At 42.2% G+C, this 13,702-nt stretch overlaps 1 protein-coding gene across 8 annotated transcripts in view; it reads right to left on the bottom strand.

The window, feature by feature from the left end:
• Positions 1 to 5,392: 5,392 nt before the first annotated feature.
• The window catches only part of LOC120901499 (leupaxin), a 70,653-nt gene continuing 62,343 nt past the window's right edge, over positions 5,393 to 13,702 (bottom strand). For 6 of the 8 annotated variants that reach the window (XM_040309497.1, XM_040309494.1, XM_040309498.1 and 3 more), the window contains 3 exons: positions 12,330 to 12,743; positions 12,005 to 12,235; positions 6,328 to 6,594 (listed from right to left, as the gene is read on the bottom strand). In XM_040309497.1, the coding sequence (XP_040165431.1) occupies positions 6,328 to 6,594; positions 12,005 to 12,235; positions 12,330 to 12,743 (912 nt within the window). Of the gene's footprint in view, positions 6,595 to 10,534; positions 11,834 to 12,004; positions 12,236 to 12,329; positions 12,744 to 13,702 lie in introns of those variants that run through there. The other 2 variants (XM_040309495.1, XM_040309499.1) reach the window with 2 other exon arrangements.

The following is a 13,702-nucleotide window of genomic DNA, read 5'->3' as shown; positions in this document are numbered from 1 at the left end:
TTTTCATTCCGCATGTTCCTTCCTTTCTACCAAAGGTTGTGCGACAAAAAAATGGCAAGGGTTTAGTAGTGTGCTTCACTTGTGTATCATTTTCAGAGGAAAATCGTTGACTATTTTTACTGCATGCTGGAATTCCCACTATAATGGCTAGTTGGTTTATGTATAACGATAGAATCGGGGTTAGAGGAAAACTTTGTAACGCGAATTTTGTTTTCGTAACACAAATATAAGATACACTCTCTCTCTCTCTCTCTTTCTCCGCAGGCTGGGAGCTCACGCGAGCCAAAAACAGGGTTAAATAGTAAAATACGATTTTTTACTTACTTTGCTCCAGATTGCTAGCTACAGCTACATAAGTTATCGCTTCTGCTGGTATATATAAGTTATCGTTTGTTACTCCCCGTTCTTTATTAACGTCCTTCCTTGTCGACGGTTGTAATAAAAAGAGACCGGACTGATGTGCTCAACTGACAGCGGAAACTAGCTGCTGTCAGAGAATTCCCGGTGCAAATGCTTAAGCAATAGTTCAACACAACCTTATTTGAATAAAGTTATACTAGCTATAACTACTCCAAGGGGCAAAAGTCGAGCGTCCTCGATCGACAAGCACTTAACAATATTTACAAATCTTCTTCTTATCCTAACATACTACTTACAAAATATACAAGTTTCTTATTCGATTAATTAATACAATTTGCCTATTTTACAACACTTGTTAAACAATTCGCATCCAAAAGTTTTATCAAACTCATACGTACACTTTCCTTTTTCTTTTTACCTTGGATTTATGTAATCTCCTAAATTTGTCGTCTATAAATGACTTCCGTCTATTTTCTTTTACAGTCACTTTCTTGTATTTGTATTTTTTCTTATCTTTTATACCTTGCCTTTTGTTATAGATTGTATCATTTTCGTTAAACTCAGGATCATTTTCCCTTTTCAAGTTATGTTTTGCTATAACTTTTTGTTGAAAATTCTGAAGTTTTAAAATAACTTCATCAAAAATTTCGTTTCGCTGATCCAAAACTTTTTCTAAATTCATTGGTCGCTCCTCTCCCTCTCTAATTCCGAAAAATATTTCTATTGGTTTCATTTTTGTCGCATTGTGTATGGAAGAATTGTACAAAGTGGTAGATATTTTGTAAATTTCTTTTGCAGATAATTCATTGTATTTTTCCTTCACACAAAGGAATATTTCCGTTAAAGTTGAATGAAATCGTTCAACTATTCCATTCTCTTCGCTATGATTTGACGGTGTAAAGTGGATATCAACATTTAGTCTTTGCAGTAATCCTCTGATTTCGATGGACTTGAAAGACAGCTCATTATCACAAACTATGAGTTTAGGAGTACCATATGTGGTAATTAATTTAATCAATCCTCGTTTCACGTCAGTTATACAACGGGATTTTAAAGGAGTTATCATAGCATATCTGGATAACTTATCTACTGCTGTGAGAAACATGTTGGGTGCTGATATGAAAATGTCAATATGGACTAAATCAAGTGGTTTTCTGGGGATTGGACTTTCTGCTAATTTAACTTTGTATGGATGCCTTTCATATTTGTTTTGGAGGCATATTTTGCAAAGGTTCACAAATATTCGAATTTTGTTTTTCATCTTCGGAAAAAAATAAGTTTGAATTATTGTTTTATGATTCTCGTCAATGCCCCGATGAGCTCTTTCATGTGTCATCTCTATTATTTCGTTCTGCTGTTCTTCATCAATTAAGTCAATTAATATTTTTTGTGAAATTCGAATTTTGGACTTTGGAAAATTTGAAAAATAAATCTGAAAAACTTCCTGTAGACGATTAATTAGTGCTTCTGGACAAACTATACAAGTGATTCTTGTTTGGTGAAGGTATTCTCTAAAAATTCTAATTATTTCTGGAACTTCAAACGCTGCCCTAATGATTGTGTGGCGAAAGATTTGAGGGAATATTTCTACGCTGTTTTCTTCAGAACTATCGCCAATTTTTAAAATTATCTGATTTTTAAAAAAATTTAATGCTAGTTCGGTCATAGGTATAAACTGACCATCGTCGCTTTCAGCCGAATGAGCTGACATAGTAGAATTGTTTAATTCTTCGAGAACTTTTACTCTAGATAATCCATCCGCCACAACGTTCTGCTTTCCTGGCCTGTGACGAATTTCATAATCAAACTCTTCCAACCTTAGCTTGTATCTTATTAGCTTACTGTGGGGGTCTTTTAAATTCATCGCGTAAGTAAGAGGTTTGTGATCAGTGTACAAAATAAACTTCCTTCCAAAAAGATATGGTCTGAAATATTTGCATGCCCAATCTATTGCCAAAAGCTCCTTTTCTATTGTAGAATAGTTTTCCTCGTGTTTCGAGAGGGTCCTAGAAGCAAAAGCAATGGGTTTATCCTGTCCGATAGGCCCTTGGGAAAGCACTGCTCCAATAGCAAATTTGGATGCATCCGTAGTAAGAACAAATGCTTTTGTGAAATTTGGATAAATAAGAATACTACTACTACTAAGAATTGCTTTGCATTTTTCAAACGCAGCAGCGTATTCCTTTGAAAGAACGACAGAATCACCTTTACGCAATTGTGCAGTCAATGGTTTGGTAATTTTGGCGAAATCTTGTATGAACTTTCGATAGTATCCGATAACTCCCAGGAATGTTCTTAATTCTTTCTCAGATTTCGGTATAGGCCATTTTTGAATTATCGAAATTTTTTCGGGATTGGGTTTAACGCCCTCAGGAGTAACTATATGCCCCAGGAATGCAACTTCTTTATGTAGAAATTTGGTCTTTTCTAATTGAATTTTTAGGTCATATTTTCTTAGCGTTTCAAATATTTCTCTTAAATTAATCATGTGTTCTTGTAGACTGGTTGAAAATACAATGATATCGTCCATATACACGAGACATTGTTTGCCAATATGTGGTCTAAGGATGTCATCTAGTACTCTCTGTAAGGTGGACGGTGCGTTTTTCAGTCCGAATGGCATCCTAAGAAATTCATAATGACCATTATCGACACTAAACGCAGTTTTTGGGATATCCTTTTCAAAAACTTCAATCTGGTGGAATCCAGAAGCGAGATCTAAGGTCGTAAAATAAATGCTTCTTCCAAGTTTATCCAATATTTCCGTGATGTTAGGAATGGGGTAACGGTCACTTATTGTCTTTTGATTGACTTTACGGTAATCTATGACGAGTCTCCATTTAGGTACGCCTTGTAAAAAGTTCTTTTTTGGGACAATCCATATTGGTGAGGACCACGGGCTATTGGAAGGTCTAATAATCCCTTGCTCTAACAATTTATCTATTTGATTTTGTACCTCTTCTTTGTGACAGTATGGATAGCGATATGATTTTGTGTAGACTGGTATGTCATCTTTTGTATTAATGTGATGCTTGATAGCATTGGTAAATGTTAATTTATGACCCTCCACAAAAAAAATATCTTTGTAATCTGATAGCAGTTTTTCAAGCTTCTTTATCTCCTCTGAATTCAAATGATCATTTTTAATGTTGTCAAGAAAATTATCGAGATTATTTTTGGACAAATTAGAAATAAATGTTGATTCAGATGGAATCTCGAAATTATTAATTTCAAAATCCATCAGTTTTGGGATCTCTATAGCTATTTTTGACGCATTGCAATTGAAAATAGCAACATTAGCGACATGATTTCTTGAACTGTATACTCCAGGCAAAATAAAAACATTAGAAAAAAGTTCAAGTTCCTTCTCCAAATAAAAATCACCAGTTTCGTACGGGGTCTGTACAGGAGTAATTTTATATTCAAATTTTTCCAAATTCGTAATTTCGTTTTCACAATTTTTTGTATGTAAAGGAATAATAGTTTGGCCTATTTTTAAAGTGTTATTTGCCGTTATGATACTTGCATCTAGTTTTTTCAAAGATTCATAACCTAACAGACCATCGAAGAACGGATGAAAATCAAACACATAGAACCTGCATTTTTCCGAACAAGGGTTTCCAGGAAAAGGATCGAAATCCACAAATCTATCCACTTTGAACAACCTATGTACACTGTGTACAGCCAACGGTTTTGTAGTGCGACAATTTTCAATTTTAACTAAACTTTTACGTATGTAATTTTTGTTTGCTCCGGTATCTATGAGAAAGTTTAATAGTTTCCCACTGCTGGTGCGAATTGTAACAAATGGTATACTGTTAGCTATGTTTGGTCTTTTTGCTGTTGAGCCATGTGAAAATTTAAATCATCATTAACTTCATCTGATTCATTCTGATGGACATTAGTTAATTCTTCGACATGAAAACGTGGTTGGCCTGTTGGCTTAAAATAACTTGTTTGCCTATTTCCTTGCATGTCATTTGATCGCCGATTCGATCGACTATTGTTTGACTGTCGCGTGGATGGGTCAACATCCATTGCTTCATTAGTATCACTTCGATTATAATGTGCAGAATGATTCGTTCTTACCGAAGGTTTATCTGTCGACTGATTCCTTTGTTTTTCTCTAACGTGTACTTCTGTTAATTCTCTTGCTGCCTTAAATGCATCTTCTAGTGACTCAGGTTTACTTGTTCTAACCAGTCTAGGCAAATCATAATTTAAACCATCGATAAACGCGTTCTTTATAGTGATCGTCATCACACGCATAATTGCACACTCATGCCCCGCATTGATTTGGTCCTGATAAATATTTGTGTTAAGCTCATAATAAAGTTCCTCACACACACTGATATAATTTTTAAGCGATAGACTATTTTGCTTTAGAACCAAAATATCTGACACAATATTGGATAAAATCCTTTTCGAAGAGAAATGTTCATTTAGGATTTGTTTCATTGTAGTCCAATTAAGTGGACAGTTCTTCGTCAGTAATGCTTTGTTTGCCTTGCCAACTACTCTATTTCGCACGTGTCCCAACCACATTTGATACACCGCACTTCCTTCTGACTCTTGACAAAGGATCAATGTCCTCTCCACTGTGTCAATCCATGTGGTTAACGTATTTTTATCGCCCGTAAATTCCGGTAGATACTTTAATGTGTCGGGTAGCTGGGTGTATTTCACCGCCGCGTCAACCTGTTCTACTATTTGTCTTTCCGCTAACCTCCTAGCTAGATCGTTTATCTGCGCTTGCAAATTTTCGACGGTCTTCTCCATTATTCACTCGGTATCGCAAACCTATACTCACAATTGTATTGTTAATGCGAGGTCACGTCTATCGAGCAGCACAAATCCGCTGGTATTCCGCCAGAGATGGGTAAACCGGTTGCTCGGGTTCGCCTTTCGAAGTCCAATACTCTCCAAAAATAATCGTTAATTGTTCACCAGTTGAACCGCCTTGGATGTACTGGATAAGCAACGTTGATTAGGGTTTCGTTTTTTTGTCGTTCGAAAGCTTCGGCTGCGCCAGTTATCGTTTGTTACTCCCCGTTCTTTATTAACGTCCTTCCTTGTCGACGGTTGTAATAAAAAGAGACCGGACTGATGTGCTCAACTGACAGCGGAAACTAGCTGCTGTCAGAGAATTCCCGGTGCAAATGCTTAAGCAATAGTTCAACACAACCTTATTTGAATAAAGTTATACTAGCTATAACTTATATATCATTGAATGCTTCTTTTTTTGCCAGCAAATCATTAAACTTCTCTCGTTGCTGCTCGTCGTACGGATAGGATACTTTCGTACGGTTGTGGGGACTACATCACTAGTCGATGAGTGCAGCCTTTTAGTTTTGTTAAGGAGAACAACGAACAGGGGGAGAACAGTCCCGGGTTTACATGTGAATGCATAATAATTATCGTTTCGCGCGGTTAGTTTTCAACTTTAACACATGTTTGTAAGCTTCTTCTCATCATAAAACACACAATACACTCTACTAATACGTCTAGAGCCGTTCTCCACTCCGATTGGAAGTGTTGTCCTGTGTGCTCGTGGGGTAGAGTGAGAGGGATCTTGGGCGACGTAGAGGGATTCTCTTCCCATCTTCAAACTGCATGCACGCACAGCAGTAACCTTGCTAATTATTAATTGACGCACTTAGAGTTATATCGAATTTAGAACGGTTTGTGGGACACATCGTGTATGTAGAATTGACCGTAAAAAAACATCTTTTAAGTTAAAGATAATAAAAAAATCATTTTTAAGATTAAGTTTGGATGTGTTAACGATGTGACGTTACGCAGTAAAAAAACAGGGAGACGTGACATGAAAACTCTGTTGCTGTGACAATCGGTAACGCCCCAAAATGTCCCCTATCATAAAGGATCCCCCCTCACACTCCCTTCAGTAATAATGGTTCTTTCAAGAAGAAGGGAAGACGACCACAACCGACCCGCTAAATCATCCCTCTAGCCGAACAGCTTATCGAAGCACTGGTGGCAGTAAGGTTTATCGTTCTGCTCCTTGAACGTGCCCTTGTTTAGCTGCTTCAGGCAGAACGCGCACACGAAATGCTCCGGGTGGAATTTCTTAAACATGGCGGTAATGCAGCGGCCAGTGATGGGTTTCGAGCAGCCGGCACAGAGCGATCCACGCTTCGCGTGATAGTGCGTCTCGCAGTACGGTAGCCCTTCGTGGTCGAAGAATGAACCGCCGTGGAACGGTTCGCGGCAATCCTGGAAAAGTGGGTGAGAAAGATGGTAAAGCATGAATTAGTAGGAGAATATAACGATGTTGTTGGTGGAGAGTTTATTGTAAAACAATAGATATATTCATACAATATGCACATAGTACCGATAATAAAGGGTATAACATAAATGCGGAAATGCTCACTACGCATATAATCGGTGGTAATAAATAAATCAATCAATAAATATTAAGAAATCAGAATGATCGCCGTCAAATGTGCGCCGTTTGGGTTTACGATCAGCCCCACGATCGGTATGAATGTAATTGTGATCATTCCCAGACATTCATAGACCCAGCATCAGATTAAGAACCGCTGTAACCAGTCCAATTAATCGAGTGATAATATAAAAAATTACAAATATTTGGTTTATAATACATTAATACATCATACTGGCACGTTTTAGAGTGTCCTCGTCAAGAGTTACTATTAATGATCGATCTTCATTCTACCGAAAATTGTAATCTGTTCCCAATTGACCGTTCTAATCGTTGGCAGAAGTTGACTACAAGTTGGGCCCGTTACTTTGTTGCAACACTATGCAACCTCAGGTCTAAATTATCGTGAAATGATGCATTCCGGTGGATTAATGCAGATGAGAAGCTTAATTTACCCTAGCACACTGTGTAACATGCAGGTGGTGGCTAGTGATGTGCGAAACGGGTGACCACAGCTCTACGGATTTGCCAATTTGAGACCTCTATACATTCAGTTATAGGGTCACAACTATTCCAACATAACAAAAGTGAGCGTGAGTCTAAAAGATCAAAAAGGAGCGATGAAGTATAGTAGGTTTTTGCAACACCGCGATTTCCGATTCATTGGCAATCGTATACAGTGTTATTGACCTCATTAAACTGACGGTATGTATAGTGATCGAGGTAATGCAAAGTTTTGTGTGCATTAAAAAAAATAAATCTCAATATTTAATATTTTTTAATCAAAATGGCACAAATTATACCTCACAACGAGAGATCTATATTAAGATCTATCTATATTAAGAATAAAATAACGTTTTACTGTACAAAACAATGCAAATAATTGAGCAATAGAATATCCTTTCTTTTGGTATCAGGATATCTATATATTCAATTGGCATTTTATGAAATATAATTGAAAACCCCCTTTCGCTCGATCGGCAACTGAGTCTTGGAGCATAGAAATCCATTTATCCGCCATATAATGAATTTATGCACAAATCACAGCTGGAACATCTTTCTATATCAATCTCTATAAGAAAGGAATGAATAATTTCTAGTAGTGTCCACATCATCCAACATCACTGATTAAATTAAAAAGTCCTAAGGACTAACCAAGTCATCATATCTAAAGCAACAGGTGTCATTCCAAGAACGTATTCGGGCATTGATTTGTCCGAATCGTCCAAATCTCTATCAAAATGTCCTTTCATATTAAAGCATTTAAATAAAGAAATAGGACCTACTGAATAAAATGAAGCAATGATACGCGTGTCCCCGATGTATTAGGTTAATGAAAGCCACGCGAATCTCCATCTCAATTTCCCTAAATCAAACTTGACCTTCCAATCAAGGATCGCTCCTCCAACTCAGCATGACATCAGGTTAATCTGATTTTGACCCTTCATCTTCCAACGCCAAGCATCCACCAATGTAGAGAGATGAAACTGTCTCTACCTGTACGTGTCAAATGCTCGCAAATGATAAATGTTTTAAGCTGCACTACGATGAGACGTGCTGAACACAGGAAAGAGATGCTTTGGGTACAGTTTGGCAGGGGCACTTTTCATGGCAGGGGCGGATTTCTAGTAGGCGTACGGGTCGACTTATTTATAGCTTCTCCATCCACAAACACCCACCCACAGTCAATTGGGAAAGGTGTTTTTTTTTGTATTATTTCCTCTAAAACACACACACACACACTCCTTTTCCACGCCCATTCATCTGCCCAAAGAGCCGCGGGCAATCTGCCATCCGTTTCATTTACGCTCTAATACGATCGATCGTGCGGTGTTGTGGCGGGGGATTGGAAGGTCGGGGTTTTGTGTCTCCACCTTTCCCCCCATCCACCGAGATCACAACAGTGTTCCGGCCCGAAATCTGCTTTGTGTCGTGTGCTGTTGTCGTTGCTCGTTCCAATCTCTCCCACACTCCGTTGGCCACACTTCAAAAGTCGGAAGTTGTCAACACGAGGATCTTTTGCTTCAAAGTGATCGCGCGAATCGTGCGGATGGCCTGGGTGGCCTGGGTGGACTTCCTTGCGGCAACTGCTACAAACTGGCGGGTTGGTATTTTTAGGACTCAGTACTACTCCCGCTTGGACATTGGTTTGACTTTTTTGCGTTTTCTATTGACCGTTGCCAACTAGCTGTTAGTTCAATCGGAAAATTATCCATATTCCCCTGGCGCGTAGAACACACCTCAAGCGAAAGTAGTTTCGGTTTGAAGGATAACGTTTGTTGTTTTTTCTTTGAATTGAAGTTTTTTTAACGTTTTGGGGAATGTGTGTGTTGGTACTGTTAGTCGAGAGCACATGGGGCATTCGTTTAGATTTGCCATACGTTTTCTGAGTGTAAAGAAACAACGTTCAAAGGATTTTGGCGTCAACATACAACATTTAGGGATGATTCCATGTGCTTTAGGATCAATCAGAACAAAATTAAGCATGATTTCTAAACCATAACACCTTTCCAGTTATCCTGCAACCTTCTGGCAGGTTGGAATATTGAGTCTTCTTTGAATTGTGTGTTGTTTGATCAATACACGTATCATGACGCTTAACAGTAAGTAACCAAGCAAACCGTCAACAGTGCAAACACCAAAACGTGTACGATTGAAACAACAAACGTTTGGCGTGCGAGAAGGTGTTCGTTACTACTTGCAAATTACCTCACATTCCATCATCCATCCGTGGAGGTGTGAAAAAGAGCCAAAGGAAAAAAGCAACGTTCTTCTTCAACGGGCAACGAGTCTGAGCAATCATCACGCTGGAAGAAGCGGGTCTGTGTGTAGCGATGTAGTTCATGTAATGTTCGATAACAATCGACCATCTCACACCGTAGTATTGGGAGTCTAGTGCGCTATCGCTGTTGACAATATACGCGCATTCGAAGGGGCAACAGTTAGTTGCAATGATGTCACAATATTCTGCTCCAGCTCTATCGTTCTTAGGTTCATGGGAACTGTAGAATCATCGGCAAGATAGTCGTACCCCTCGAAAATAGCAGCTAGCTAGTAAAAGTACCAACAAAATGACACCAACTTGACCGAAGCGCCATCAATCATTCGGCCGCCCCAAAAATAAACCTTCCTTATTTTGTGGACCAGAAGATGACGATCAGGCGGCGGCATACCCGCCTTACTCACAGTTTCAGCAATTAGTTTTTAATCGGTGTGAGCACCACCACCGCCACCACAGCCACCTCTCATCGCATCATTCAACAGCTCATAATAATTAGTTCACCCTCACCCTGTTCCGTGCGGATCGTCGGTCCATGTATTGCGTCATTCCCGTCTGGAATATCACACCGTGTAAGGCGGGGTGAGAGCGTGACACGGTCCGGTTGTGTGGATTCTCCACTATGTCTTTTCCATTCTCCAAAGGGTCGGGGTTGAAAAAAAGAATAAACAAAACCCCCACAGCGAAACATGGCGTGTGGAAATGGAGACGTCTGGTGGCTCGTAGAGCTTGTGCAGCAGCACGCAAGCCAGTATGCGTCCAGTGTCTAGGGGCAGGTCTATGACGTCACCCAGGGATGAGGTCATCCGTCGTCCATGGGTGACACACAAAACAGAACAAAAAAAAAACAAAACCAAAAATGCGTAAAAAGGTGCAATCCTACGCATCGTGTGGGTGCGCACACACACAAGCATACGTACGCAGCAGCACCACGTGTCTCAAGGACGCACGGTAACACGCGCAAAAACGTGGAGCGAGCGCACGAATGTCTCTCTTTAAAATAGTGTGTGTTTTGTTTTGTTTTTTTCTGTTTTTTGTTTTGTTTTTTGTTTATTTATCGTCTTGTTTAATCGCTCTTTATTTACAATATACATTTATAACAATATATTAGATTCAAAGGGTCGGTCGGGTAAAGTGATAAGGTGATGCAAATTTGTGGCCGAGTACAGTCCAGTACAATTCCTAAACAGAGAAGCCGCATTTTGGGGGGTGCATGTTATTATGCCAAAAGCTAAAGTACCTAAAGTAAGGTGGTAAGTGTATGGCCCGCGGGGGGTCATTGTTTTTCTTTCGATCGTCCAAAAAAGGTGTGTATGTGTGTGATCGTCCAAAAAGTGTGCATCACAATGCTGGTCGGCGCTGGGCGTCATTCTGTCTCTACGCGAGCGCCACCTTACATGTCTTGTGTACGGGGTGGGTCATGCCGTAAGGACTTGCTTAGGTAAGAAAAACAACATTAACAAGAGGGGGGCAAATGGGGAAGGCGGAGATGCTAGAATGATGACCTCCATTGCACAGAGAATTGGGGAACGATGATGGAGGAGGGAGATTATCTCGCTGGGTGTTTGTGCCGTGACACTATTCCATTTCGCGCGCGCGTTCACGCATCGAGAATGTCGGCTGAAAATAGTTTCCGAACTTGTTGTGCCGTGCAAAACGGGAGCATGGGGGAGGGGACGTGGTGAAAATTGAGGCGTGTGCGTTTTGTGTATTAAAAAAAAACCCCCGCAGATGTAGGTCATCTTGTGTTTTTTCAGCATCGCAGAACGGACGGATTCGATGGTCGAGTGTGTGAGAGACGAGAGTGGCGGCGTTGGTCGATTGATTTACCGCGCGCGTCGAAAGCACGCACGCAGGAGCAGTTGATGGTGCTGTGCTGTGATGGAGCTCGGACACACTAATCAGGGAGCGGAGAGGGAAGGCTATTTTTAACCTCGGATGATGCCAATCATCACCGGATCATCATCACCCACCCTTTTGGGACCAGCGCACTTCTTACAACCGGATATTGCATCATTTCGGCTGCTGGCCGCTCCATTGATAAGTTGCATCCTCGCTGCCACAACACTGCCCCCGCACTCCCTCGCAAAAGCTGATCCGTTTTGGGCATCAATCGCGACTCGCGTTTCTCTTGACCACCACATCACACCACCGCGGCACATTCGATGCTACTACTTTGCTGCCGATGATTGCTTATTTTACTCGTCCTCATCAGCGCCGACACAGCCGGGACAGACGGGTTTGCCTTCCATCGCGTAGAACGACTTGCCGGTGACCGGTTTCGAGCAGTCCTATAATGAAAGTTGATTACTGATCCACACTCTTCCTACTGCTTCCCATTCCCCACCCCATCCCGCCCCGATAGAACCCCAAACCCCTTTCGTCCTTCGGAGAAATAGAAAACAGAAAGCTGAAAGAGAAAGCAGCAAAGGTCCACCACCACACCGCCACACGCAACTTACCCGGCACACGAAACAGTCCGGATGCCACTGGCTGTTCAGGGCGGAGATGTAGTTCTCCATGATGGCCCGGTTGCACCCGTTGCACTTCGGCGCGAACATGTCGAAGTAGTCGTTGCGGCAGTACGGCTTGCCGTCGCGCTCGTGGAACCCGTCCTCGCCGAACTGCTGGCCGCACTGGGCGCAGAAGAAGTGCTCCGTGTGCCACGTTTTCTCGAGCGCTGTCACACATTTCTGAAACGAGAGACAACCAAACTCGAAGAAATAAAGCAAAAGTCCCACACAAGACACACAAAAGATGCTCCCGGGGAGGAGGGCGTGCACGTACATCGAGAATCGGCCCATTGCAGTAGGCGCACCGGGGGCTGAACAGGTTGTGATAGTCCGGCTCGCAGTACGGGTTGCCGTCGCGCTCGAAGAAGTTCCGCGTGCCCAGCTCCTGGTTGCAGTGGTTGCAGGTAAAGTGCTCCGGGTGCCACGTTTTGCCGAGGGCCGTTATCACCTGCCCGACGATCGGTTTGTCGCACGCGTTGCAGCAGCCCTTCTGCGTCGTGTTCACACCCTGGCGGCTCATATCGGCGGTCAGGTTGCCGAGCATAGAATCGAGCTGATCGGACGAGGCCGGCGGCAGATGCTCGGTGGTCGAGACCGTCGTCAGCGTGCTCTGGTAGTGCGAGGTGCCCTGGTTTGGCTTCGCGTAGTCCGTCACCGACTGGTGCTGGTGCGACGTGCCGGCGCTGATCTGTGAAGCAAAAGAAAAGTATTTATTAAAAACTTAACGCACAATTACCTTCAACGATAGAGCGAGCGAGCGAGAAAATAAGGATGCGCTTCGGGAAGATCCAAACGAACCTTCCTGTTCAAGAACGAAAAAACGGACTAGATGACGTTCGGGGCGTAGCGCGTTTAGGTTGTTGCCGCGATGCGGTCTCAATGCGAACTGAGCAGTGTGCCGCCCGTCGGGGTACGATCTGCTACTATTGCCACCCCTGTGTGAATGGGGAGACAAATAGGGGGGGAGGGGTGTGGTGGTGCAATGTAGGGGAGTGTTTTTGCACCCCACAACCTCCCACAAAACACACACACTGACACTGACGCCATTTGGACATTGGGGAGCGATTTCGTTCTCCCGTGCGCTTGCTTACACATCTCTCTCGCTCTCGCTGTCTCACTCTAGCCGTGTTTTGTTTTGTCCATTAGAAATCGCAGCAAGCCGTGCGCGATCCAAACAGAAGAGCGGTGTGGAGTTTCGGGATGATCGTAGGGGTGTGAGAGACGCGTTTACAGTCGCTTTTGAAAACCCACTGACTTTGGAGCGAAATCCACAAGCGCGGGCACACACACACACACATAAACGTGTAAAACGGTGTTCAATTTCTTGGTGTGGCGCTACACCCCGCACACGTTCCTAGACGTCCTCCCGCCATCCCTACTTGTGCAAAATGGAATAGTTATAATAGAAGATGACGCTCTACACTAACACACCCCGAACGGGTGCAAAAACGGAAGAAGATGCATCGACAGTGGGGGAGGGCTTCCCAGAGGAAAGGAAGGGGGATTGTTTTTACACGCATTTCGAACGAGCGAAGAGCTCCCCTCATTTTACTACCGTTTGAACGTTCAAGGGCAGCACAGCGTAGGTAGGGTGAGGTTTAGGAATTGCATCCAGCAATGGGTGTGAAAAGTGATGCCAATTCCGGG

Source organism: Anopheles arabiensis, chromosome 3 (genome assembly GCF_016920715.1).
Source record: "Anopheles arabiensis isolate DONGOLA chromosome 3, AaraD3, whole genome shotgun sequence".
In the NCBI taxonomy this organism is placed as follows: domain Eukaryota; kingdom Metazoa; phylum Arthropoda; class Insecta; order Diptera; family Culicidae; genus Anopheles; species Anopheles arabiensis.
This window is presented reverse-complemented; position numbering and strand designations above follow the sequence as displayed.